The sequence below is a fragment of the Erithacus rubecula genome, assembly GCF_903797595.1.
Source record: "Erithacus rubecula genome assembly, chromosome: 8".
Taxonomy (NCBI): domain Eukaryota; kingdom Metazoa; phylum Chordata; class Aves; order Passeriformes; family Muscicapidae; genus Erithacus; species Erithacus rubecula.
In genome coordinates, this window is record NC_136659.1 from 21,975,886 (window position 1) to 22,003,546 (window position 27,661).

The 27,661-nt window shown below is 53.9% G+C and overlaps 3 protein-coding genes across 8 annotated transcripts; 1 reads left to right on the top strand and 2 right to left on the bottom strand.

Annotated features, from left to right (window-relative positions):
* The first annotated feature begins 121 nt into the window (after window positions 1–121).
* Window positions 122–7,044, top strand: ABCB6 (ATP binding cassette subfamily B member 6 (LAN blood group)). 2 transcript variants are annotated; one of them, XM_079311695.1, is made up of 20 exons: window positions 122–305; window positions 1,153–1,684; window positions 2,221–2,358; window positions 2,632–2,821; window positions 3,027–3,119; window positions 3,375–3,567; window positions 3,654–3,775; window positions 3,857–3,966; window positions 4,035–4,100; window positions 4,230–4,355; window positions 4,434–4,510; window positions 4,616–4,679; window positions 4,776–4,861; window positions 4,963–5,020; window positions 5,200–5,304; window positions 5,700–5,874; window positions 6,150–6,262; window positions 6,355–6,449; window positions 6,615–6,683; window positions 6,773–7,044. In XM_079311695.1, exons 2-20 carry the CDS (start codon window positions 1,169–1,171, stop codon window positions 6,897–6,899), a joined length of 2,523 nt encoding a protein of 840 aa, XP_079167821.1. In that variant the 5' UTR covers window positions 122–305; window positions 1,153–1,168; the 3' UTR covers window positions 6,900–7,044. The 2 variants fall into 2 exon arrangements, with proteins under 2 accessions (XP_079167821.1, XP_079167820.1); XM_079311694.1 differs by lacking the exon at window positions 122–305 and adding an exon at window positions 375–519.
* ZFAND2B (zinc finger AN1-type containing 2B) lies at window positions 6,143–13,468 on the bottom strand. 4 transcript variants are annotated; one of them, XM_079311724.1, is made up of 9 exons: window positions 13,071–13,222; window positions 12,237–12,331; window positions 11,605–11,736; window positions 10,800–10,951; window positions 10,276–10,383; window positions 10,049–10,118; window positions 9,446–9,522; window positions 8,782–8,860; window positions 6,143–8,533 (listed from the first exon to the last, which is right to left on the bottom strand). In XM_079311724.1, exons 1-9 carry the CDS (start codon window positions 13,123–13,125, stop codon window positions 8,495–8,497), a joined length of 807 nt encoding a protein of 268 aa, XP_079167850.1. In that variant the 5' UTR covers window positions 13,126–13,222; the 3' UTR covers window positions 6,143–8,494. The 4 variants fall into 4 exon arrangements, with proteins under 4 accessions (XP_079167850.1, XP_079167848.1, XP_079167847.1 ...); XM_079311723.1 differs by having other exon boundaries at window positions 8,436–8,533; window positions 8,782–8,863; window positions 13,071–13,468; XM_079311722.1 differs by lacking the exon at window positions 10,049–10,118 and having other exon boundaries at window positions 7,397–8,533; window positions 13,071–13,468.
* A 151-nt stretch (window positions 13,469–13,619) lies between these two features.
* Window positions 13,620–27,604, bottom strand: RETREG2 (reticulophagy regulator family member 2). Of its 2 annotated transcripts, none has more exons than XM_079311712.1 (9): window positions 27,263–27,604; window positions 25,005–25,111; window positions 20,385–20,415; window positions 19,530–19,665; window positions 18,121–18,205; window positions 17,211–17,348; window positions 16,801–16,895; window positions 15,775–15,913; window positions 13,620–15,060 (listed from the first exon to the last, which is right to left on the bottom strand). In XM_079311712.1, the coding sequence occupies exons 1-9, from the start codon at window positions 27,475–27,477 to the stop codon at window positions 14,336–14,338; spliced, it is 1,671 nt and encodes a 556-aa protein (XP_079167838.1). In that variant the 5' UTR covers window positions 27,478–27,604; the 3' UTR covers window positions 13,620–14,335. The 2 variants fall into 2 exon arrangements, with proteins under 2 accessions (XP_079167838.1, XP_079167839.1); XM_079311713.1 differs by having other exon boundaries at window positions 15,775–15,910; window positions 27,263–27,494.
* Window positions 27,605–27,661: the final 57 nt, after the last annotated feature.

Sequence of the window (27,661 nt, forward strand, 5' to 3'; positions counted from 1 at the left end):
AGCTGGGCCTGGCCTGCGATGGCAGCAGCAGGCTGGGAGGAGCCTGCCGGCTGCTCCTGCGGCACTGGCAGCTCCCAGCGGCAGCGCGGGAGGAGGCAGGGGCTATATTTATCTCCGAGGGCAGTATCCCGTCCTGCCTGACCTCTGGCGGGAGGCCCCGCAGGGGCTGCAGCGGCTATCGCGGCACCGCAGGGCCGGGCTGCCGGCGGCGATAAGCGACAGCGGGGCGGAGACCCTACGCGGCCACCGGGCTGGGAGCGAGTCCCCCGGCACCGACCCCTGCCCATCCCCGGCGCCGCGGGGAGGTTCGTGCCGCCCGGGGCTGGGCACCGGGGCCCGGGGCAGCGGCACACGGCGGGGCTGCGGTGCCGGTGCCGGGAGGGAGGCGGGCGGGCGAGCGGGCAGAGCCGGCGGTGCCGGCGCGGGGCGGGGAGCGGGGCGGGGCGGAGCGGCGCTGGGGCCCGGCTGGCAGCGGCAGCGCGGGGCCCGGAGCGGGCCAAGGCCGGCGGCCCGGGGCAGGTGAGCGGCGCGGCGGTGCCGAGCGGCGGGCGGCAGGGCAGCACCGCGGCGGCGGGGCCACGGCCGCCTGTCCCGGGCCCAGCCGGCGCCGGCTCCGCCCGGCCATTCACCCGGCGCGGCCTTTGCCATGCCCTCTGCGGCTGTTTCCCCGGCGTCTCTATCCGTGCCCTTGCCTCTCCTCCGCACGGCCCCGCGGTTCCCCGAGCATCCTCCGCATGCCCTCCTGCTCTGCCACCCCCGCCCCTCCCGCCGCGTCACCCCCGTTGCTCCCTCCCACTGACCGGTCCCAGCTTCACTCTGCCTTCCTGTCCCTGCGCCTCCCGCTGTCCTCGTGTCCGAGGGCATCCTCGGGGGCCCGGGTGGCTCTGGGGGCATAGTCTAATGTTGTGCCCTCGTCCAGGACACAGAGCACATGTGTTGCTCATGGCCATCCCCTTGCAAAGCTGTCCCTGCTTGCATGCTCCGCTCCGTGTGTGCTGCATGCAGCGGCTCCTTGTGTGTCTATGTCCAGCAGTACTTGCCCCTGCCCTGTGAGGGCTCTTGCTGCTTGGCCATATTCACACTCTGAGTCTCTGTGCAGCTGGTACCACAGCTCATCCTGAAACCTTGCCTTGGGCTCTCTTCTCTCCACAGCAGGTGACCTGCCAGGATGGCTGTGCTGGGGAGCTACTGTGAGGGCAACAGCTCCATCACCCAGGCCTGGGTCCAGCAGGGCTTCCAGCCCTGCTTTTTCTTCACACTGGTGCCATCTGTGCTGCTGAGTGTCTGTCTGTTGTTGGGTGCCCTGCAGTATGCCTGCTATGCCCGCTTCAGCCGTGCCATGGAGCCCAAGTACATTCCCCGCTCTCGCCTCTACCGTGGCCAAGTACTGCTGTCCCTGTTCCTGGCCCTGCAGCCCTTTGGTGGGCTGCTGTGGCAAGGAGTGGGGCTGAGACAGCTCTATGGGTATATGTTGCTGCATGCCTGCCTCTGGGCCCTCAGCTGGGGCTGTGCCATTGCCCTCCTGCAGCTGGAGCATACCCGGGTGCTGGCCCATGACCGAACACGGGGCCATGGCACTGTTCTCCTCCTCTTTTGGGCACTGGCCTTTGCTGCTGAGAATCTGACCCTTGTGTGCTGGAGGAGTCCTCTGTGGTGGTGGGCACTGGAGGACACCAACCAGAAGGTAAGCTGGGGGTCTGTGGCCAGGGAAAGGGGACAAGGCACTTTTGGGGGTGGGAGGGACTGCATCATCATGGTGTAGGGATGGAGTATGCATGTCATGACCTGCCGTGCCCAGGGTGTAAACAGTCCTGGGTTGCAACCACACATCTGCCAGATATTTCAGTCCCAAGCCCAGCTATCACACATCTCTCCATGCCTCCACCCAGCTCAGGTCCTGCTTCTGCCCAGCCCAGACCCAGGTGCAGAAGTAGGAGTGTTTCCCTGCTTCCCACAGCCCTTTTGCCCACATGCACACCTTAGGGTAGGTGCACCTTGAGCCAGAGGGCATGGAGCCAGATGAGGCGGGGAGAAAAGATGTCTGGGTGCTGCTTGAGGTGCTGTGCTGAACCAGGGACTTGCACTGGGCTGCATGGGGTGTCCCCTGGTACACAGCACCTCATCCCCCTCTGCTCATTTTCTCTCTCAGATCATATCCATCCCAGGCTCCGGGTTGTGCTGAGGGCCAGCTGAGATGCTGAACTCTCACTCTCCATTTAGGTGCAGTTTGGCTTTTGGCTGTTGCGTTACATCTGCACATTCACGCTCTTCATCCTGGGCATGAAGGCCCCGGGGCTGCCCCACAAGCCCTACATGCTGCTTATCAATGAGGAGGAGCGGGATGTGGAAAACAGCCAGGTGAGTCCTGGGACTGAAGCAATCTTATGATATGGCCAGGAAGGAGCCTGGGATAAAATGGGAATACAGCTGCCCTGAGATCAGCATCTTCAGGAGATGTGGGAGGAACAAAGTTTAGGGCTGTCCAAGCTCCCTGCTTGTTGTCACTAGGATGCAGCCCTATTTGAAGGATGGAGTGGGCACTCTGGAGGGGGCCTGATTTTCTTGGCCCAGGGCCATTGCCAGCTGAATTGGAGTACCAGGGCAATGACTCCTTGTTGTGCTCTCCCCCAGCCACTCCTGACTGATGCCAGCAGGACCACCTCCACCTGGAAGGATTTCCGGAGGAAGCTGAAGCTGCTGGTGCCATATATGTGGCCAAGGGGCAACCACCTGCTGCAGGGGCTGGTGCTGTTCTGCATGGCACTCATGGGGCTGGAGCGGGCCATCAATGTCTTTGTCCCCATCTACTACAAGAACATTGGTGAGGCACCTGGAGCTTGGTGTGTGAGCCTTGCCACAGTCTCACCAAATGCTGGGGGGGTTGAAGTGACCTGGAAGGCTACTGGGGTTTGGCAGGAGCAAAGTCCCAGGGTCAGGGTCCAGCACTGGCTGCTGGTGCTGGTTCCCACAGGTACCCTGGGATGCTCCCCATCCCTCCATCCTGACCCTTGGCACACTTCTCACAGTGAATGAGCTGACAGCGGGCGCTCCCTGGCACACCCTGGCCTGGACTGTTTGCAGCTATGTGGGGCTGAAGTTCCTGCAAGGTGGAGGTGCTGGTAAGGACCATTGAGAAGGATAGGGTACTTGACGAGAGATGATATTGGGCACATCTTACCAGTGCTGGGGTAGCCAGGGAAGCCCATATGCTCCATCACTGCTGCTCTCTTGGAATCAGCAGCCAGAGCTGGTCCCAGGTTAGGGACAGTGAATGGGCTTCATCCCAAATCCCCCTTTCCCAGCAGGACTTTTGGAAGTCTTCTGCATGCCCCAGGGAGGCTGATCTTGGTTGACCTTTCCATGTTGCCCTGCAGGCTCCACTGGCTTTGTGAGCAACCTGCGCACCTTCCTGTGGGTGTGGGTGCAGCAGTTCACCAACCGGGAGGTGCAGGTGCAGCTCTTTGCCCACCTGCACGGGCTGTCCCTGCGATGGCACCTGGGCCGTCGCACTGGAGAGGTGCTGCGTAGCGTGGACCGGGGCACCAGCAGCATCAACAGCCTGCTCAGGTCAGAGTGTGCCTATGGTGGGTGGGGATTGGCCAGGCAACCCCACTGAGCTGGACTGATGCCCCATCTCCTCTCCCACCCCCCAGCTACATCGTCTTCAGCATTGTCCCCACCATTGCAGACATTGTCATCGGCATGGTTTACTTCACCTCGGTCTTCAGCGCTTGGTTTGGCCTCATCATCTTCGTGTGTATGAGCCTGTACTTGAGTGAGTAGGGGTGTCAGGCTGCAGGGCTGTCAGGCTGTGGGGTGGCAGGAGCCTACCAATGTAGCTTCCTCCTGTTCACAGCTCTGACCATCTTCATCACTGAATGGAGAACCAAGTACCGTCGGGACATGAACACGCGGGACAATGAGGCCAAGTCCAGGGCCGTGGACTCACTCCTCAATTTTGAGACGGTACTGTAGGAGCTGGGGGGGGCTCACTGAGGACTGCTTGGGTGCTGATACCAGCTCTGCTCCTGTAGGTGAAGTACTACAATGCAGAGAGCTATGAGGTGAACCGCTTTAACGACGCCATTGTCAAGTACCAGGTATGGGGTGCTGAGCACCTTTGGGGGCACCAAGGGGGAAGAAGCCAAACCTCACAGGTACCTGTGGGGATGATGATCATGGGTCTGGTTTGAAGGCAGCAGCATCCCACAGGACTTTGTCTCTTCCAGGTCTCAGAGTGGCAGGTCAGTGCCTCGCTGGGCCTCCTCAACCAGACCCAGAACCTGGTCATTGGCCTAGGGCTGCTGGCTGGGTCCCTGCTCTGTGCCTACTTTGTCACTGAACACAAGCTGCAGGTAAGGCTGGTGCAGACCCCTGCTGAGGTGAGGCCCTGGGGCTGGTGGTTACAAATCTCTACACCTTATCCCTTCCAGGTGGGGGATTTTGTCCTCTTTGGCACCTACATAATCCAGCTCTACACACCACTCAACTGGTTTGGCACTTACTACAGGTAATGCTGGGGAGCTGTGGAGGTTCCTGGTGTCCCCCTGTCCATGGGTGACTGGTTTGGTATGTGCTCCTCCAAACCCTTTTCTCTGGTCTCTGCCCTCTTCAGGATTATCCAGAAGTCCTTTGTGGACATGGAAAACATGTTTGATCTCTTCCATGAGGAGCAGGAGGTGGGTGCCACCTTTTCTGGACCTTGCTCCCTTGTTTGGTCCATGATCCTGCCCCAGGGATAGGCAGGCTCTGAGCCTGTGCCTCTGCTTTGACAGGTGAAGGATGTGGTGAACGCCAGTGACCTGCGCTTGGAGGGTGGGCATATTGAGTTTGAGAACGTGCACTTCAGCTACGTGGATGGGTATGGGGGACTGGGCACAGGGTGGCACCTGCTATGGCACTTGGCACAGGAATGTGGGGACATGGAGTAGTCCTGAGCCCATCTCCACATCCCTCTTCCAGGAAGGAAATCCTGCAGGACGTCTCTTTCTCTGTGATGCCTGGGCAGACTCTGGCTCTGGTGAGAGAGGGATTGGAGTGTGAGTTCACTGTGGGAGGGAAGGATCGGGTTAGAGAGGCTGGAAAATATGAGGATGGGAAGGACAGCCCCCCCAGCAGGGCTAGTCCTTTCCTGTCTAGCCCCTGGTCTCCAGCAGCTGGGAATTTGTCGTCTCCAAGTTCCTTTTCCTTTGTGTGCAGGTGGGACCCTCAGGCTCTGGAAAGAGCACCATCATCCGTCTGCTTTTCCGCTTTTACGATGTACGGGGTGGCTGCATCCGCATTGATGGGCAGGACATCTCCCAGGTGAGGGGGGAGGGCCTCCAAGGACCAGGGGGGACGTGCCAGTTCATCTGGGCCTCACAGCACTGCTCAGTGCAGGCACCAGCACCTCCCCAGGGCAGGGGTGAGCACACAGCCTCCACAGCCCCTTTGCAGGCTGATGGCTGTGCCAGAAATGGAGAATGGCACGACTCTGGGACTCTAGGCTGAAATGCTGGGTACTGACCAGGGCTCCCTGGGGAGGACTAGGGCACTGTCAGGGCCCCCATCTGGGGAGTGGAGATACCTGTGGTGCAGGGTGACCCTAGAGCACATAACTTGCAAGGAACAGGGTTCATGGCTGAGGGCAGGATCAGGTTTTAGAGGGATCTTTGCATTGGGTATAGGTCTACACCTGAGCTCTCTCCCCTGCCTCCCAGGTGAAGCAGGCTTCGCTCCGTGCTCACATTGGGGTCGTGCCCCAGGACACAGTGCTCTTCAACGACACCATCGCCAACAATATCCGCTATGGATGGATCCCAGCCACTGACCAAGAGATACAGGAGGCAGCCCGAGCTGCTGACATCCACGACCGCATCCTTTCTTTTCCTGATGGTGAGACCCCTGCAGTACCCGCCATTCCACGGTCCCCTAAGATCTAGCTGCCCTCACAGGTATCCTGGGGTGACATCTCCCACGGGGAGACCTGCCTGACTCTGTGTCTTGCTTTGCCTTTCCCTGCCTTCTTTCCAGGGCTAGATCAGCCCCTGGACAGGGATGAGGTGAGGCTCCATCGCATGGCTGTGTGGTCACAGCAGGACCTCCCAGGGCAGCAGGTCCTCATCTCCAGAGGGCACCAGCACATCATGTTTCTGCTCTTGTGCCTGCAGGATACAACACCCAGGTGGGAGAGCGGGGCCTGAAGCTGAGTGGGGGTGAGAAGCAGCGCGTGGCCATCGCACGCACCATCCTGAAGGGTCCCCACATCATCCTGCTGGATGAGGTAACAGCGGTGGCCCCAGCTCTGCAGCAGCCCCATGCCCAGCAGCTGCCCACACAACCTCTATCCCTGCTCCATGCTGTGTCCCCTTGCAGGCCACATCTGCACTTGACACAGAGACTGAGAGGAACATCCAGGCTTCTCTGGCCAAGGTCTGCGCCAACCGCACCACCATCGTTGTTGCACACAGGTAGGGATAAGGGGAAAGGGCTCATCTGGGAGGTGCTGGCCAGACCCTCCAGACCTGCCCCCTACTCAGGAGGTGAGAGCCCCTGGGATTGAATCTTCTGACACCATGCAAACCCTCACGAAGCCTCTTCCCCCAAGTCAAGGTTCCACCTGCTTTTCCTTGCAGGCTTTCCACTGTGGTAGGTGCAGACCAGATCTTGGTGCTTAAGGATGGGCACATTGTGGAGCGAGGGAGGTGAGCACAAGGGGAGGGCTGGGGGAGGGGAACCCCTCCCTGGCTCTGGGGTCAGCTCAGGACCCTGCATCTCTCCACTCTCCTCCCAGGCATGAGGAGCTGCTGCAGAAGGGTGGCGTGTATGCTGGCATGTGGCTGCAGCAGCAGACCGGGGACGAGGGCGAGAGCAAAGAGCACCACACTGAGAAGCCCCAGAGCAGCAAGAAAGTATCATGAACCTGACCAGGAGTTCTGCTGTGACACTAACTTGGGTCCAGGCCCCCACACTGCCTGGGAGTCTTTTGCTGGCTGCAGGCAGGGGCCCTGCCTGCCCTAGAGCTGCAGGGGCTTGGCTGGACACTCCATTAAATTTGTACATGTTTGTTTTGCTGTTGTGTAGTTTCTTAAATCAGGTCCTTCCCACGTCTGTGCCTGTGTGCTCTGGGCAGGGTACACTCCTCTTGGCAGGGGCAGGCAGGGTTAGTCCCTGTGCCCTTGGGTAAACTGGAAGCTCTGCCACAAGGCTGAGCTCCCTTGGGTTTAGGTGGGCAAGGGGTTGAGGAGGCTGTAAGCACCTGCCCAATCCCCACACAAAGGGCTGAGCTTGGCAGGGGGCTGCACCCCAACAGCAATGAAAGAACAGGGCAACTGGTATCCTCTCACCTCTGTGTGCCCCCCCCCCCCCACTTCAACTACCATCCACAGAGATGTGCCACTTTCAGCTGGACACCAAGTGACTGCTCCCTCAGGTACCTCTGTACCTTGTGCTATGCTTTTATTTTCTCCCAAGCAGCACTTTTATAAGTCTCAGCATTTCCCAGACCCAGCCTGAACCCCCCTCCCTCAGCTGCTCAGAGGACTGTCCAGTCCTGTATGGCTGCAGACCCCTTGCAAGAAGCCAGCAGGACAAATCCCCTCCACTCAACCAGGCTCCAGGCTCAGGGCTTTGTTTGTAAGGAGGGATTCTGTGCTATTGCTATGCAGGAGGGGATCCCCAGCAATACAACTGGAAGAAAGGAGGCATTCCTATCCCAGCAGCATTTAAACAAGGCCTTGTTTAAGTTTAGGGCAGCAAAGAACAGCCAATAGCAGGAAGGCAGCTGCAACCATCCCATGTGAGTGACACTGGCAATCTAGTCACTGCCAAAGTTACTTACTATATTAAACCAGAAAGGAAATGCAGCTCCATTCAGTCTCAGAGAAGTCTTATGCCCCAGCCAAGCAGGGTAAGGCCCAACATGCTCTTGTGCATGCAAACAGCAGGGAGGCACCGAGGGTGTGGGGAGTGGGGAAGGGGCTGCCTTCACACTGCTGGGAGGCTGCACATTCAGCTGTGCCATGCCAGGCAAGAGACCATCCCAGCCACATTTCCTCTTTGCTGAGGGGCTGGCATGGCCCTCCCCAGAGCATTGAATCCAGCCCCCCACTAGAGAAGGCAGCTACGTCCCAGCTGTATGTCTGAACATGCAGAGATGTCCCCCCATGCCCTTGCCCCACAGTCCCAGCAGTGTTGGAACATGGCTGTGGCAACTGTGGATAAGTGCAGACCCTGAGCTGCTGCTTGCTTTGGTCAGTGTGTACCCAGCCCCGTCCTGTCCAGTCTTAGCCTCCCCAGGAGCATCAGCAATTTGCTGCACTAATTTTATATAGGTACTAGGACTGAAGTGTCAGTGTATATTTGGTGGCTTACAGCTTCTAGGGAGATGAGCTGTCCTTGGCAAGGGGCTCTTGGTACCAGTGTCCAGGCCAGAGCCCCATGGCATCCACATGGGAGCCAGAGCCGCTCCTCGGGTGACAAGCAGGATCCTATGTGCACACCCCGCCTCACGTGCCTACGACATGCTGCAGTTTGATGGCTTTGAACCATGTGCCTGGAACAGAAAAAAGCACAGTGAGCAAGGGCAAGCAGGCTTCTTCCTCTCTTCTACAAGAGGGCACATCCAGTGCTCAAGTTCCCAAAGCAGTGATGCTGCCACTGCTCCAGGCTGAGCTGCCTTCCTGGTGAGAGCCCAGAGTAAGCAGAACCCAGGGAAGCCCCCTCCCTCACACATCAGGGGGCTCAACCCCTGAGGGGGCTCAAGCCCATGACAAAGCAGAGCCCGTAGCCAGCCTCACTCACCTGGCGCTGTGACTGCTGGTACTCGGCTTCGCTCGCTGACAGTGCCTGGGCCAGTGCCAGATCCTCCTCCTCCTGCGTGCTGCTGGGACAGTGGTGCATTGTGTGCCTCTGCCTCCCTCAGGCTCACAGGCTGAGAGCTCAAAGCTCTTCTGGCTTTCAGCATCTCACTGCAACCCCCCAGCATATCTTAGGGCAGGGAGGATAACTTTCAGCAGGCATGGGGCTGGGGAGGGAGCAGAGGATCCGGCTGGGGCTGGCAGCCAGAAATCTGGGCCAAGGAGAGGCATGTTAAATCCAGTCTGTAAAACTGCTTTTAGCAGCACTGGGCACTGGCCTGGGGACATGAGCTCCTGGGTGTCCTCCATGAGCATCCCTACTCTACCTATCACTCTCCAGCCAAACCCATTAGCTGACAAGTGGTCAGACAATGGTTTGCCCTACTCTGTGTGTCAGTCACTGTCCCCTACCAGCACCCCTAGGGCTGAGAGCCTGTTCAGCAGATCAGAGCTCCCTGTTGGCTCTGGACTCTTCCTTTTTTCCCCTGTCAGTCAGAGAGGCATCATATGGAAACACGTGCTGAGAGGAATGTTATCCCAGAGCCACATGATGTTTCCCCAGGCACCTGTAGGGTGAGTGCACATCACACCACGTTTTAGGGCTGTACCTGGGTGGCTGTGCTGAGCTGCGTGCTGACTCTGCCAGGGACATCTCCAGAGCTCGCTGCAGTGCCTCTTCCTCGCTCTGAAACAAAGCACCTCGTCACCAGCTGGGCCAGGGTGGGAGGGGCAGGAAGCAGCCCTAAAGCACATGTAGCAGGTACAGTCTTTCCTGGCCAAGGGTGGGCAAATATCTCCCCAGGAGGCCAGACACAGCCAAGGTGAAAAACTGGGGCTCTGGGCAGACTGGCAGTGCTCTCCCCCTGCCCAAGGGGACACATTCCTGCTTGCTAATGCAGAAGTATGTCAAGAATACCAGTGGAAAGCAAATTGCAGTCTCCTCCAGACTTTGCTTGTACAATACCCAAGGAAAATGGCTGGTGCACTTTGTCTCTTTGGGGAAAGCTAAGCACCAAGCACAGCTGAGAGCTGTCATTCGCAGGCACCAGAGCAAGCTCTGATTTCCCACAGAGCATTCAGGATCACTGTCTGCCAGGGAAGGCCCAGCTAGGAGCACAGTCACCTACAGAGCGTGGGCTAAAAAGCATTTGTTGCAGTCACTTTCCTAGAGGGCACAGAAACCACCCCAAATGCCAGGCCAAGCCACTCACCAGCCCATTCTGCAGCATGACAGCTGGAGGGGAGGTGCTGCGAGCCTGTGATGCAGCTGCTCTGCCTCCCCTGCAAGCAGAAGAAAAGCTGCATTATTGTCAAGGCATGGAGCCCTATCAGTCCTGCTGAGGCACAAGAAGGGAGCTGTTACTCTGGCATTCCATAGAGAGCCAAGCTGAGCCTGGTCATGCCCACCTCAGAATTACAAGTCAGGCCATCACCTTACCTGGCACAGGCTGGAGAAGAGGAGCTGTCTGCTGGCCGAACAGCTCCGCTGCTTGATGCAGTGACAGTTTTGGAGGAGGATGCCTGGGCTCTGGTAACTGCAGCATGCCTAGGAGAGATAGGATACCTATGAGAAACTGCTTTACCAGCATGAGCAATTCCTGGGCATTGAACACCTTGGGATATCAAGCTGAATAAGCAACACAACTGCTTGGCTCCTCTTCCTCCCATGTTGTGGCTGTTATTCCCAAGAATTTCTCTCCCTGAAACCCTGTAACAGGACAGGCAGAAACCACTGGCTTACAGAATAAGGGGCTGGGGAAAGAAGCAAGAGCAATGCAGTCAGGAAAGATTGTACATACCAGTGTGCTTGGTGCTACAGGTGGACACCCTGGCACACAGGGTGGGAGTATAAGAATGCAGCAGTAGCAGACAATGGGCCAGGAGGAGCTGGGCTTCTTCTCTGTTACCTATATGGCAAACACAGCCCCACCCCTCCAGGCCTGTCTGTTCTCAGACCCTCACCCTGCTTTGGAAAGGGGATGCCCTGTGCCACTGCAGTCATGGTCCAGGGGGTGCCGGTGCTTGAGGCAGTAATTCTTGTGGCACTGGTCACAGATCACCTTCATCATCTCCTTCTGCTTGCAGCCAGGCTTCAAACACTTGTTGGTGAATATCTGTAAGATGACATAACAGTGGTGAAAAGGAGCTCCAGCTGTGGGGCTGGAGCTGTCCCTTCTCTCCATGCCAGGCCCAGGGCACTGACCAGCCTTCCCCACCAGTGTATATTGTTCAAAGCTCTGAAATTTGTCTCTGAATACTTTCTTTAGATGTCTCTGAATAATTTCTTTAGATAGTTCATTAGTAATTCACTGGTGCTTTAGTGTCCATATACAAGAGTTTCCACAACCACAGAATGCACAGCAGGAAAAAGTGCCTTGCCCAGGGACTCCTGCCTTCCATGCCAGTGCAGTGGGGAAAGACCAGGGCATTCTAGCTGCTGCTGGGCTGGATTCCCGTATGGCTAGCTCCCTGCAGCAATTTAATCTCCTGGCAAGATGGGGTAGCTAATTGAGATTGCATTTTCCTGACAGCAGCATGCAGTTTCCCATCCTTATGTCCCAGGTGGCTGCCCAGCCCCACTCCATTACCACCTTGCTCCCAGGCTGCCTCCACAAAGCCCTGCAGATGCACACACCTCCAGCTCACCGACCCTCCCTGCCATCAGCCACAGACAGCACCAGGCAGGGCTGAATCTGTGTTGTTTTGATCCCATGCCCAGGCTCAAAGAGCTGGCAGAGCTCACCTGGCAGAGCCACACAGTGCATACCTTGCGCTTGCGCTGTGCAGGGTCAGACTTGCAGTCACGGTCAATGTGCTCACCCACCACAACATCAGGCATCTCCCCCCGCCTCACAGGGACTGGGGTGTTGCACAGGGGACATACTGGTACCTGCACATCCTGCAGAGACAACAAAAGGCAGCTGGGAGCAGGTAGCTGGGCAATCTTGAGTGCTGCACAGTCACCTCTCTCCCTTTCAGAACCTGCCCACCAGGGCTTCCACAACTTCAGCTGCAGTTTGAGATCATGACCCTCCAATCAGTTTGCACAGCAAGTGCAGAGGCACTGACATACACTCTGGGAAGGGAAGATGGTATGGCTGGAAGATATCCAAACCATTTCACCCAGTGGGAGAGGGAGGGCTGGATGTTTGTGGCACTGAGATGCAGATCCTGGCTTTCAGGTACATCTTCACACTTGGTACAAATCCCAAGGGGGCCTGGATGTTTGTGGCACTGAGATGCAGATCCTGACTTTCAGGTACATCTTCAGACTCAGTACACATCCCAAGGGGGGGACTGCTCCAGCAACCAAAGTCACCAGAGATTATTATAATTGGTGGCTAGAAAAGCTCAGCAGCTCCATGCAGGAAGGTGGGTAAGATCTGCTCTCCAACTTACCTTCTTGTAGGCAGAGGTGCAATTATGCTGGGCATAAGTGATGTGGTCTGTGCAGAAGATCTGCTCGCAGGCATCGCACTTCAGGGGAAGGAAGTCTAGGAGCAGGATATGGCATGGGCAGAGAGGATGGAGATCAGCATTGCCCACCCGCAGTCTGGGGGCCTCCCCGACTTCCCGAAGGCACAAGAGTGACCCGTGGCAAAGCCAGGGCCGCACCTCTCATCCCCCAGCACGAAAACAAAAGGGCTGCAGATCCATAGCCACGTCTTGAGAAATACCCAGGGCTGCTCCTTGAAACGTGCCGCCCCGAGATCAGGAGTAGCATCCTGAATCACACCGAGTTCCCCAAGGGCTGCCGGCCTCACACAGGTGGGAAGTGATGCTGCCACGGCCGCCACCCACCGGGGGCTTCACCCATCGGGATAACCGGGGTACGGACGAGTCCCAGCGGCCCGGACACGTGCGGCCCCTCCAGCCTGCAGCCCGCAGGTCCGGCAGCGGGGTGCCTGCCCGGGCCCTGCCCCGCTAAACCCGGGCAAGAGCCGCTGCCCGCCCGCGTAGGGCCGCGAACCGGAGAGAGGCACCGGCGGAAACCCGGTCCAGCGGCACGGACAGCCAGCCCCGCCCCAGCGGGGTGCCCGCGGGCAGCGGGAAGCGCCAGGGACCCCTCCGCCAAGGGCAGCACGGGCGACACGGCCCGCCCTTCAGCCCCGCTACCCAGCGGCCGCCCCGCCGCCTCCCCTCCCCGCAGGCCGGGCTGCCCCGCCCGTGCCGCCCAGGCCCAGGCCCGCGGCCGGCTCGCCGTGCCCCCTCCCCGGTCCCTCCGGCGCTCACCCAGGCGCTGGCAGGCGGGCCAGGAGCAATGCGCGCCCAGGTCCGGGAACTCCATGGCAGCACCACCGGCACCGGCGGCCCCGCCGCGCCCGCTTCCGGCGGGGCGTCACGGGGCGGGACCGGGCACAGCACCGCCCCGGCGGGCCTCGCCCCGCCCCCGGCTCCGGGCGGCCCCGCGCCCCTCCGTGCGCGCCGCCGGGACCCCTGCCAACACCAGCTCCACAGACCGGCCCCGGCGCTGGGGGAAGGCTCAGGGCAAGGCGGAGCCCACGAGGGCCAGTGCCAGAACTATCCTGCCCTGCCAGGCCAGCGAAGTGTCTCTGGCCCCATGGGACAGCTTGAACTTTTCCCTCCGTCCTTCCTCCCCTGCCCCAAGGGGCATAAACCACGGATCCTGTCGTGTAACAGAGCTCCTGGCTCTATTCCAGTCACCTCGGAGTCTCCAGGTGCAATGCTACGATGCCCAGCGGAGCACAGATGGGGTGCTAGAAGGGTCAGTGGTGCGGAAGGCAAGAGATGCCACGGCAGCAAGAAACTGGAGTACTGAACAGGGCCAGGAGTGAATTTCATTGATTGCAAAAAAATCAACTCCACAGCCACCCAGTAACAAACTCAAATGAGACAGGGAAAAAAAGCAGGTATCACCCAGCACCCTGTTCCAGCAGTGACACAGAAGACAGTAACAGTCTGCAGAAGAGGTCTCTGCACAACACCCATCTGCCCTTGTCCCGTTACTGCTACCCTCTGCTCCAAAGACCCCTTTTCCCTTTGCTTGCCCCTGAGAGCCACATTTGACTGTGCACCCCACCCCTCCCCCCAGACAAAACCAACGAAAGTTAAAATTATTTACACTTTTAGCCATTTAAAAACCCAATAAAATAAGATTGCATATGTCCTACTGGGGATGTGGGTATTAGCAGCAGCTACAGCTAGCTTGGTACTCAGCGTGCAAAACAAAAGACAAACAGAAGACAGACCGAAATACTGCACCATTACTAGGAAGCGTTTGCTGGGGTTGGTGTTTCAATTGTGGCATAAGGCTTCTAGGAGCCGGCTCCTCCCCAGCTGCAGGACCTCCTGCTCAGCCAGTGAAGGCCAGGCTCTAGAAGGATGGAAAGGATTCATTATTCCAGACACAGCACATTAACACTGATGCGTTTCCATCCCAGTCAACACAAACATCTAAAAACCCACTGCACGTTCACTGTGTGAGTTCTTCCTTCTTTCCAGTGATGATGGAGGAAAAGGGGGAGCACAGGTAAGCCCTAAGACATAGATGCTGCTGTCATCACTGCCTCCTCCTCATCTCCTTGCTTTGGCAGCTCAGCAAGCATGGGAGAGGAGAGAGATGGAGCAGCCTCTTGTGTCTCCTGCTCCTCTCTGAACCCCAGCTCTACATCCATTTGCTCCAGCTCCCCTTGATCCAGTAGCTCAAAGTCATCTGCTTCCTCCTCATCCTCTGGTGAAGCTTCTGTCTCTGTCTCCACCACTTCACTCTCTGACAGGTGTGCTTGGAAGCTCAGTTTCTCTTCAGGCTCTGTGGGGAGGAACTCGGAGAGGGGGGGTCCCTCACTGGCCTCTGAGGAGCGCAGGAGGGCAGAGAGGGTGTTCTGCACCGCTGTGGTGATGGCAGTGGTGACGATCTCCTCGCTCAGCGTGTTAATGCAGATGCCCAGGCCTGGGGCAGGGACAGTCTTTGGCTGCGCGTTGCCTCCTGCCGCTTGCCCGCTCCCATTGAAGTGCGTATTTACAAAATGGAGAGGAGACGCGAGGCGAAGGATGGAGAGGTCAGAGTCTGTGGCCTCTTTGTCTGCTGAGTCCAGCTCACAGGCAGCGTGGGCAAGCTCAGGACCCAGAGGCACATCAAACGCATCTTCATCACTCTGTGGTCCCAGGTCTCTGGAATGATATTCTTCCACGGATGGAAACTCTGCCAGGTCCTTGGAAAATGACTCCTCTGGCTCACTGTGCAGGCTCTGCTGATCCAGGTCTGAAAGGCACCAGCATTAAGGTATGGGTTCCCTCACCTTGACCTCCCACCCACCTTCCCCCAGCTGACACACCACAGCTGACTTTCAGGTATCTTCCCCATCCTTGGAGCACAGCAGGAAGAGGTCTGCAGTTACTCCCTTCTGCCAGTGGCATGATTCACATGGAATGTTTTGTTTTGTGATCCTGTTCTATGTTCTCTGTGCTCAGAGAGGACTTCCTGCTCCAGCTCATGCTCTCTGCATTTAGAGCCCCTCATTAAAACTTCCAAGGTCAAGGAAATTGCACTTACATCACTTACCTGCTCCTTCCCAGACACCAAAGTGGCTACTGAGTGGTTACCTCCATGTTCCTCACCACTAACCACTCCCTCTCTGAGCTAGTAAGTCTGACTTGTTTCACCCAGCATCATATATGGGGGGTGTGACTATGCCATCCAGTTATTTCTGTGGGACTTTGTGGGTGGCCTTGCTTCCTTGATGGAGTCACAAGACAGCATTGCTTTGTGGGGCAGTAATTTGAGGCTGATGTCCACTCAGGACCAGCTTATGATCAGCCATGAAGTCAGGGCATGCTGCATTGCTTTTCCTTCCTCCTCTCAATGCTCTTCCCATGCAAACAGCTGGGTTCTCTCCCTGTCCCCCCATTCATAAGACATGTTGTTCTGGGGCAAAACACTGAGGATAAGGGGACAGCAAGGTGTCCCATCATGTACCTTCAGAAACGTCCGTCAGCTGTGGGGTGGTAGCCCTTGAAACAGAAAAGCCCCCACTCTCCAGGATAGAAGCCTCCTCATCAGAGAGCTCAGAATCTGTGATTGACAGTGCCAGGGCAGTTTTCTTCACATCCACCTGCATGGGATGAAGGCAGAGAGACAAATTCCTTTGTGTCTAAGCACCCAGGTGCCTATGGGCACCTCCAGACCTCCCAGGCAGAAGTCCTTGCTGAAGGGACAGAATGCTGGCAAAGTGCTCCCTGCACTGGAGGGAAGGACAGACTCAGCTCACTGGCTTTCCTGCAATAAATCACTGCCCAAAGGTTTGCGGGCTCTCAGTGATGAGCATAAAAGAGGCAGCACAAGATGGGATGAGACTATAGGAGTCTCAGAAGGCTTTGATCCTTCTTTCTTTCCTGGGATCACCAAGGATAACACCCCTTCCCTTTTGCATTGACGCAGAGTGCAATGAAGCCTTCTACAGGTAGCAGTGGTTCAAGTATCCACATTCCCTTGGAAACAAGCTTCCCAACTCATAGCCCAGCTACATGACCAGAGCTGCTGCTTGGTTGGTTTCTGCAGTGTGAAAAGTCATACACAATTTGTCTGAAAATAGAGAACTGTGTAAGAGACACTAGAGCTGCTCAACTCCCTTTTCTGGTTTAGAGGAGCCCCTGCAAATTACAGCAGGGGAGGAGTTAATGTCTTCAGGAGACACTCACATTCTCTGAGCATGAAGCATAACCACCTAAATAATTCTGAGGTCAGCAGGAGGCTGGGACGTGGCTGGCCCTGCCCTGCTGTGGTGTCACCAGCTCTGTGGCACCAAATTCTCAATACCCAGATTGGAGACGATAACCTTCATCAAACACACGCCCTTCTCCCCTTAGAATTCTGCAAAGAAGTAATTTACTGCTCTGCTGTGTGTGTTATCCTCATTACTGTCCTCAGACCACCCCTTGGCTCTCAAGCTGCTGTAGACCAGAGAGGAGGGACTGGGTCCTTCTAAGCTCTTTGGGCTCTTACCACTGGGGAAAAGCCTGACAGCTCTGCTTCACTCTCACTCTCTGTCTCTGCTGTTGGCTCATCACCTGCTGCAGGCTCGCTCTTCCCTTGTCGCTCTGTGAGAAAGAGAAGAAAGGCTTTACATGACACTGAAGGAATTTTCTTTATACATCACTTTCCCCTACTTCCCCTGTGAAAGTGCACAGGGTTTCTGGAGACAAGTATAATCTGTTGCTCTCATGTGCTGTTCTCAGGATCACTTGGGAGCACACAGTTGCTCTCTGCATAACCCTTAAGTTTCAACCTCTCCTTTCCTGCTCCTCTGCAGCCTGTCACAGTGTTGGCAGACATGGCCTCCTATTGTCCTTTTGCTATGGCTCCACCCTACAAATACAGCACCATAAAACACTTGAGAAAAGGTGGTTCCTTACTCTTCTTCTCATGCTTGTGGTGCAGTGTCTCTGCCTTCATACTGTAGTCCAGTTTCATCAGGACAGGCTCCAATCGTGTGTACATCTTCTGGATCAGCTCATGGTAGACCACCAGAGGCCAGAGCAGAATGCTGAGCACTGTGGACATGGAATGTAGGGAGTGTGAGAGACAGATCAAGCACAACCTGACTCCTCCTGTGGTGCCACTGAGAAAGTCTTCAAGGGAAACACATTTCAATGGTATGTTATTTCCCATCTGACTGCCTAAAAATCCTCATCCATGGCTCTTCTTACTCATTGCAAAGCTGCTTGATTAACCAGGTTTTACTGCCAGATCTTAGATAGAATATAGATTTATGTTACGATGAAGCATAAGCCCTTCTCTTCAGCCATTGCATCCCAAACCCAATATGCAAAAGAATCCCTAAATGAGTTTAAATGATAATTAAAACTAAGTATTAACAAAACTTTTATATGGGTAGCTGCATAAAGCCCAGGTGTAGATGCACTCGCAGGAGAGCATAAGAACAGAGTTATTTAGGATTCATGATGCAGTGAAAAAGGTCTATTCACCCAACATGCAGCTTTGTTAACAACACTCTTGATAAGGATTTGCCCACGTTAGGAACTGAGAGACTGCTACTTCCTGTTTCCCTGGAGCCTCGGCCAGCACAGCCTCAGGAGTGGAGAAGAGAGGGCACCAATGTTTTAGTCACAGCTCCCTCTCCTGCCTTTGCATCATACTGCATGCACGCACTTACAGAGACTTCCTGGAACACATTCTCTGTAAATTGATTCATCATCTAGCACATATTCCCTTGAGTAAACTACAAATCTTTTACCAGCCTATGAACTGCACAGTTAGGTCATGTCTCAGCTTAGGTCAGACAAGAGCACTGCTTATACTCACAAATGATGTAGGAGATCATTATGCCTGGAACATAGTGTCCAACTACAGCCAGAATCAGGCAGCCTGAACAGACACTCATGCAGAACTGAAGGAAGAGAGAGGAACAAACAGAAGTGACAAGAGGCAGAGATACATCTGTGCAACACATGCCAGAAACCCATTTAGTGCAACATGAGGGATGGTCCTAACCAAGTCAGCCAGCTCTGCACCAAGTACATTCAGATGCTGACAGTCACAACTCGAACAGCTCGGTTGGGTTAAGCTGTAAGCATTAGAGGTTCAAGCACAGGGTGACCAAGGTAGCCCAACGCCCCAATAAAACAACCCAAAACTTCATCAGACAGCTCTTTATGAAGTAAATTACACTCCTTGACAATATGATGGGATATTGCAAATTGCCACTTGTACATCTCTCTGCAGAGCTCAGCACTTCAGGAGAAAACTGTACTGTCCCAACACAGACAGGAACCTGTTACAGAGTCACCAAATGCTGTGCCTCAAACCAGCTGGCAGAAGCATTAGCAGAGCCCATGCTCCCATCAGACCAGGACCTTTCTCCTCTGGAAAAGGTGAAATCCAATGGTGCAGCCCTGATGGCTTGTCTTACATTCTCCTGGGGCAGGGGGGGATAGTGAGAATAGACAATCTGCAAACCAGGGCATGGGTTCAGACATGAACTATACCCCACAATTAAGAGTTTAATTCATAACTGAGAGGGTCTGCAAAAGCTAAGGTTCCTCTATGGGCTTTGCTTCCAATGAATTCATTCTTTATGGGCATCTTTGGACCTGGTCTTCTACTTCCTGTGGCTGGGACAGAAAAGGAGTAATAAGTAGTGTTAGAAACCCACTCCTTTTGGCACACTGAATGCCAGGAAGTGTGCTGAATAATAATCCTAGTGGTTGGTCTGTCCTACTTTTTGTGATGCTAAGGCAGTTCCTGTCTACAAACCCTTCCCAAACAACATACATCACAGCCATTAGAACATGTTTAATGACAAGTTTCCATGCACTCAGAAACAGCAATACAATTGGACTTTGCTAGTAACAACCCTGGCTAGTGAAACAGGACCAGCTTAAGAATGGAACACATGAAAGGGCTAGAGACTGCAGGCTTCCCCTTTTTTACTCCCCAGTTGCAATCTAAGAGCTTCCTCTGCACACTGAGAAATGAAATCAAGTACAGGAAGCTATTCATGGAGGGGTTAAGTTCAGATCCAGTTTACAAATACTGGAAGTCAATTACTCATCATTTAAACTTCCCATGGCATAGAATCTGCAAGGAATGAAAAGCAAATATTGGATAGGGACAGCAATTGTAAAAATACTGATTTATATTCTTCCATCTCTTAAGGCACTAATAATGGAAATAAAAGCCCCTGCACAGTAGAGTAGGTATCTCCAGCTTACCTTGGCAGGATTTTGCCTCTTGTACTGTAGCAGTTCCTGCAGGTACAGCCTGAAGGTGACCCAGCTCTCTGCCAGACAGTGGCACAGCTCAGGGACACTGAGCAGGTGAGGTTGTGCCCCTGAAGTCACCCCCTCACTAGAGACAGACAAAAGCAAGAAGACAATCTTTGAACATGGTCTGCTTTCCTGGGGGAGAGGAACAGCTGCACCAGGAAGCAGAGGTCCCTACCAAAGGCTTGACAATACTGACTGCATTTTCAACTGAACTACAGAAGATGCTTGATTTAGACGCAGTTTTTCTCTTCAATCAGGAAGAAAGTCAAGAGACACCTGAGCAAAGCAGCAGCAGATACCATGCCATAGAATCCCCACAAGCCCAAGATGCAAAGCAGTTTACTCAAAGCAACACAGACAGAAGTACTGGAGGTGGAACTAGTTATGTGGCCTCCTCTGTCATCAAGTCCAAGGTAGACAGAACGTGGTGCTCAGACCTACAACCACAGCCAAGGATGCAAGCCACACCACCACAGAGAGCATGTTCAGCCTGTGGAAGTCAGTCTCAGTGATCTCCTTTTCTCTGGAGGACTCTTAAAATAGTTCGGGACAGATCCAGGGAAGAAACCTAAGAGCTCCTAACACTGGAAGTACTTTATTGCTATTGAAAGAACACTAGCCTTCCCCAGAGTCTCAGACTGTGGCTCCTGAGCTGATAAGCAGCTACCAGTGCAGAAGTTATTAGCAATGTTTCACAGCAGGAGCCATGCAGTTTATTGACAACAGAAAAAAAGGACAGGTGACATCACCATACTAAATTAAGGCTTCCCCACTCACCAAGGAATACATCTGTGAGCTTACCTCTCTCCTCCTGGCTCCTCTGATGGTTGTGCTGTAGAGAGAACACAGCAGATTAGTCAGCCAAGTAAAAAATACAACCCAACATTTTTACCAGTTGAACAGAGCAGAGCTGAAGATGTATCATCCTTAGCTAGGGATGCACCCTGGGGACCTTCTTTGTGCTCTCATGCAAGCAGGGATCACTGGCTTGGAGCCTGAGCTGCAAAGGCTCTAGTGAAGCGTGCCTGGAGACCTGGAGCAGCAGAGCACTGGTCTCTGGGCACCTCAGCACACCCTGCAACCCAACACACACACAGCAGGGCACCCATATCTGAGGTGTACTCTGGGGTTTACATGGGGCTCTCTATTCCAGGGATCATGCAGCTTTTCCTGGTGCCCCACATGTCTGGGCAGAGCCATTCCCACAGTGGGTGCCAGCACTTGTTCAAAGGGGGCTGCCAGCATAGTTTTGGAGCTGGGCAAATCTTCAGCTTCCATCTTGGAGCTAAACATGGCACCAGGAGGTCTGAGCTGCATTTCCCACTGACCAGCCCAGTCCTTGGCAGGATGCTATGTACAAATACCAGAGATGTCCCTGCTGTCTCCATCATCTCCCATGGAATTAACTAACAAATAGCAGTCTTGTGCATAATTTTCTAATTTTAGGGCTCCTTTATGTCCCCTGACAGCCTTTTGTGCCAGGCACAAATATAACTATACTCCTAAGGTCCATCACTTTGGATAAGAACAAGGGAAAAGCTCTCCCATTCCTCCTTGCACTGAACCCCGTGATGATCAAACAGGCACTTAGTTCATGCAGTACAGAAGAGAGGAGTGTTGTTTCAAAAGCTGAGGTCATGTATGGATATGCTCTGCTTTTAGATACACTGAGAAAAAAAAAATAATCCTACGACAACTGAAATTCATATGCCTGGTTGCTCACAGATTTGGATCTTGGCAAGCTGACTGGTGTCTCAGGATGTACAGGTCTCAACCAAAGCTCTTCTAGCAACACAGTCTTTGTAAGTCTCCTGTGTTTAACAATGCCCTGTTCATGCTGTGATAGCTCATTGAGATCTACCCTCCTGCACCAGTCCACCAACTGTCCTAGAGCTGGCAGGGACTACTACATCTTTGCTGCTGTCTGACCAGCAGCAAACTTGGTACGTGAGGTTATAACCCTAACCCCTACACTGCATGTCACCATGTCAACAGAACTAAAATAAAGGAGAAAAGTTTAACTTCAGAGACCAGGCTTATAGCTAGAAATGCAATAAAGAAATGCAACATATGCAAAAAGGGATTTGAATACTCCCTGGAGTCACCAGCCAGGCACAAAACCCAAGAGCGGCCGTGACTCCCTTAAGGAAATGCACCAAAGATGTGAACAAGCATCACTGTAACCAGTGAGACTTCAGACTCCACCCAGCTCAAGCCACAGAAGAGACCAAGTGCTTGTAGCAGCCCTGCCACCATTCTCCCAAGGCACAGAATGCTGGGCCCAGGCTGGCAGGCTCCTCCTCCCGCTGCAGGCACTGCACCAGCCGGCTCCACAGTGGAGCAGCAGGGCAGCCACCCGGGGAGGAGGCGATTCTTTGAGAGCGTGACCCAGATTTCCAGTAATCAGGCCTGACAGGAGGACTCGACTGCTCTCACACCGGGCTGCCCATTCGCTCCTCTGCCCACGAGCGCTTGGCACGGCGGCTGGGGCAGCTCACAGAGGCAGCTTGGGCTGCAGTGGGAATATTATGGATGCAGCTCCACCCCCACAGGGCAGCTGCTTCGCTGCTGCAGCCGCCATCGCTGTGTTCTGTTGTGCTCAGGAATCTAAAGCTGCTTAATCGCAGCACTCAGAAATCCAGCTCTGTCTCTAAGCCTCGTCTATCACCTGTGCTAAATCACCAAATACATTACATTTGGCACTGGCTGGTCCATGAGGGCTGCCTACACCAGTCCTACCGTGTCTCAAATGAGCTGGGATGCTCACCACCTCTGCTGGACAGATGTGCCAGCAACACAGTAAGTGGGATGGCATAGGAGCCCCACTCCTCTTGACTGCCTGCACTCATCCAAGCCATCCAAAATACACCAGCAGAGGGAGCGAAACAATTCTCAGTTGATTCCGAAGGTTTCAGAGACACTTTGGGGAGCAGAATATTTCAGCAGGCTGTAAGGTCTTCATGTGATTTCAACTATCTGGCAAAACACAAGCTGTCTTTAGGATCAACAGTGTGTTGCTTCCTGCAGTAGAGCAGTCTGCCTGCTGACCAGTTGTAAGAAAAGCCCAATCCCAAAAATCCTAGAGCATTTCCAACAGGAAATGGTCCCTTAGTTAAGGCTGAACTCCAACCTGTACTGAAATACTGTCAAGCACCAGTATAACTAAGTTGGCAAGCAGGTCACCCAGAGCTGGCCTCAAGATTATCAATAACTGGCTGAAATCTTTCTGTCAGCATTTCACACCAGACTGTGGATTAATACAAATCACTTGACATACACCAGACTCTTCTGAGAGATCAGACAGCCATGCAGGAGTTTAGGTTACCTGTTGGTACAGACAAATTATTGCTGATGAACTCCCTGGCTCTTACAGGTTTTCAGTGCTTCTCCAAGAGACATTTTTCATCTGTGTGTAAACTTTAGCTAGCAAGCAGGGGCACTTTTTAAGGAGTAATAGCATTCAGTTGCAACAGAACTTTTGCTAAGAGCTCTTCAACACTGTACTCTCTTGCACTGACCACAACACAGCTGCCAAACAGCAATGCTACCAAAACACCCCTACTTGATACCCATTTCATGTGAAACTGGAGATGCTTCCTAAATCCTTAAATAATATTTAAGTACAACTCCATGTAGATATTAAGAAAATACCCTGCTTGGAAGCTGAAATTATGCAGTCCCTTCTAAAAGGGCCTAAAAAAGTTGCACATCTTGATGCTGTTAGTGTGACCCTGATCACAGTGTGTAACTGCAAAATACATGCTGAGGCTATAGCATTCCTTCAGAAGTCATCTTATAAGCAGTCATCTGAGACATACACAACTGTCACAAGCTGAGGTTTGTGTATGTATGTGCTGACTCTTGAAGGTATGGAACTGACCCATCTCCCAGAACTCCAGAAAAGGCTAACAGGAAGCACTAAGGAGGGAAGCCACAAAGGTGCAGCTCTGCTTCAGCAGGAAGTGGGAGCCAAATGAGAACCCCTAAGTATTCAGGAGTACCAATTCAATGGGAGGCCCCTCAGGAATGCAGAGCACCACTCCTTCCTTGTGGAGGCAAAGGAAACACGGTCCAGTGGATCATGTCAAAATCAGGGCTGTGACCTAAACTGGCACATCAGAAAGGTGTCCCTGTTCTCTGCAGCAGAAAAGCAGGAAGGTGGGAAATATGTGAAGAACACTGATAAGAGATGCAGTGGGATGTACACCAACTTCTATCTGCATCATATAAATTGATTTCAGTGTAAATTTCCTATTTCTTCTATGACAACACAACTTTTACAGGCCAAGTACTTGCTGGAATGATTCCACCCCCACCTGCCTCAATGACACCATTCTGTACTGGACACCAGGCTTTTGCATTTCTGGACACATTTCAAGTGAGGTGGTTTGGGTTGGCTTTAAACTATTCCCTTAAAAAAACAATGTGAATAAGCAGGAAATTAAATCAGCCAGTCCAGTTTAACTGCCTGGTTACCTGAACCACACAAAGCAAACAGTTTCAAGACTACAGCTGTAACATACCTAATCTTATCAGGATTTCTGTGAAAGCACCCTTTAAGTCAGTAGCCTTTTAGGTCAAATAAAGGACACCTTACAAATACACATATAGAGGGGCTTTCATTCAGAAACTCTCCCTAGAGTAGAGAGGCAGGGATGGAGGGCCCTGAGCTGCCTTTGAACAGTAGCAGTAGATGCAGTAGGCAGGACTGGATTCTGTCATTTAATAAACTCCAAAGAAGGAGGCACTCAAAGCAGACAGCAGCCAATCCATGTCTATCATCTTTATGAGGCTATTCCTCTTGCTGCTTTTGTGTCTAATGTTGGCACAGACCCTTCAATAAATGGAAAAGATAAGAAAGGTGATCAGACTCACTGATTAGCTGGAGATTGTATGCTGCTCAGTACAGGTACAATACACCAACTGTTGCTGCTGTCAGACCTCATCATCCACTCTGCTACCTGCCACAGGAAGTGGCTCTCATTTGCTCTGCTTCTTTCAGGGTGTAACCCCACAGTGAACTTAACTAAAACTAATACACTTCCTCCCCTCAGCTCAGCTGCCCCTAAGTGCTCAGACTTGAAATGATCTTTTTGTCACACTTTCAGGAGAGAAAGGACACAGCAGAAACACATAATCCCTGTCACTAGCTAAGCTGAGCCCCTTAGTCACTCTCAAAATTAGCCACTCCCAGAATTTCTCAGCACTGGGAGAAATCCTCCCCCATGCCCAGAATATGAGGATACATCCTAATCATCTGACACAAACAGGTAAGAGGCAGCACCAGTAGCTGGGCCTGCAGTTAAAGTAGGAATGGGGCTTACATGATTGCTGAGAGAGCCCAGGAAGGGCCAAAGCCATAGCCCAGCAGCTGGTAACACTAGAACCATGTCACTGTCTACAGTGCTAATCATCACATACCTGAGAAATCAAACAGGAACTTGGGTTTCCACTTCTCCAACAAGAGGATGCCAAGAAGGGTCATGCTGAGGAGAAAGAGGGGTCTCAGGGAGGTGGAGGAAAACAACCTAAAAATGAAACAGAAATTGTTAGGCAGGGAAAAGGAAGCAAATTACTGCTCTTGGTGAGTGAATAGATATAGCTCAAAGCAGAAACACCCAACCGCTGTGGGCCACTGTAGCAAGCATTGTACTCTGCAGATACCCACCCACACCACAGCACACTCTCAAATGGTGCCTTTGCCCACCACCAGACAGCTCACTCCCTGCCATCTTCCAGTGCCATCTTCCTCTGCTTCTGAGCTCCTTCCTAGGTTGCAAAACAAAACTAATGCTCACTTGTACATGTCAAAGTGGAGGCTCTAGATAATATGAAGACAAACTGTTGTAGCAGAAAACTGTTTGTGACTCAGCCTGTTTGGTGAAAACATACATCCCATTTCTCATGGCAAGATCCAGAATTACATGCAGGCAATGCATCTTGCCATTCTAGATGCCCATTTATCACACACCTCCCTCTGTTCCACCAGAATCTAGCTAGCACTTAAACAATTTAGTTGCTCGCTTGACTTTATCATAAAACCTTTCATGTCCCACATCCACACACTGGCTCAAGCCACTTGCCAGCTAATCACACACAGCTGTGCAATGCCACTCAAAGAGTTCATCTCCCCACTCCACAGAGATTTGACAGCAAAGGTGCCCAGGTGCCATCTGTGCCACCAGTGGCTGTTTGAATTCATCCTTTCCTCTAGTTCACAGGAGCTGCTTCTAAGTCACTCCAGAAAAAAATACCAGGGAAATTCATTCACCTTAACTTCTGTAACAAATATTCCTTTCCAGAAAGGAGGAGTGGGTTTGCTTTCTTACCCTGCTCCTCTTCAGTGACTGTTTGCCAGTAACTAAACGAATACACTGAACAATGAGTGGAGCCAGGGAGAATCTCAAAGTGCAGAGCAGGGAGGGATTACAGGTGGACAACTGGAAGTGAAAAGTGCCTCACTGGGCAGCACAGAACAAAAGCTGCACTTTCCATGGGTTTAGGGACCTTTAATGATCTAAACAACGACATTTGTATTCCTACCCCATGAACAGCAATTCTGTAGCTTAACACATCATCTCTGGAAGTATTGTCTACTCCATCTCATTTATGTACTGCAGTTAAAAGACACTGGCTGAATTCTCCATGGGACCCTAAATGATTTTTCCTCCTCTATGGTATTTAAATCTCTCTCTGTTGTCCCACATTCTGGGCACTCTTCTGGACCTTTTCACACACAATCCCTGGGCTGTCATTGTATAGTATCCCCTGCCTCTCCCCTACCACCTGCACCTCTTCCCCTCCTTCTCACTGCACAGCCCTCCTCTGAGACTTTTCGGCTGGTAAAGTAGTCCAAAAGTTTATTTATCTGGCTACCGCATACACTTCTGACAATCATACGGATGAGGGAACAGAAAATAAGCTGCCTCATCAGAGAGACTTCAAAGGCTGTTTGGTCACTTACTTTTCCCTCCTCTAACTCCGGAATCTGCCCCTTCCTATTTCATTTGCAACCAACATTTAACTATTTCCCTGGCCACTTCTGACCTTTTCTGCTGGGAAAGCCACTGGCTGAGAGCACTTTAATCAGTAAAACTGACTCGCTGTTTATACAAACAAACGTTTTTCATTCCCATCCACAGCTGGGCTCTGCCACTCACACTGCCATCTCACGCTGCTGTCCTGCCGGAGAGGAGGACAGGGGGAATGCTCTCACGCCAAAACCGAGTGAAAAATCAGCACCTCCCGAGAAAGACTACCGAGCACAAGGGCTTAAATAAAACGCCCCAGGGCAGCTGCTGATGCGGGAGGCCGTGGAGCTCTCTGACCGCAGCTACCGAGTGAAACGAACTGATAAAAACACGGATGCAAAAATTAAGCAGAAACGTGCCTGGGCGAGGCTCCAGTTGGGCCCATCTGCATTTTATTATCGCGGGACAAGGCAAATCCTCCCGGCACTTTCTCCCTTCAGGGAGGGGCCTGTTTATGCCTGTCAGAGGAAAACAGCGCGGCTAGTCCCGGCTGTGCATATCCCGCGGCGGTGCGGGCTGCGGGAGGGCGCACCGCCGGAACCCGGGCACATCGCCGAGCCCCAAAGCCGCCGCACGCTGCGGGCACGGGCACAGGCACCGGACGGGCGACACCGACGGCCCGCGGTCCCCCTTCCCGCCCCTGCTCACCAGAGGGCCCCGCCGAGCGCGGCCGCGGTGACCAGGCTGTGCAGCGGCCTCTCCCACACCAGCAGCCGCTGCGCCGTCGCCAGCGCCGCCTCCCAGCCCCGCAGCCGCTGCCGCAGCGCCGCCGCCAGACGCGCCGCTGCCGCCGCCGCCGCCTCCTCCTCCTCCTCCTCGGCCGCTGCCGCCGCCGCCGCCTCCTCGGCGCGGCCGCTCGCCATGGTCGCGGGGGGGAAGAGGGTGGAGGCGCCGCTGACACCGGCCCGGGCGGGCGGCACCGCCTGAGGGACCGGCGGCCGCTGCCGCCGCGCGCGTGCGCCCGGGGACGGACGGGGCGGGGGGGAGGGGGGGGGGGGGGGCAACCGGGTGGCACCGGCCGCGCGTGCGCCCGGGGACGGACGGGGC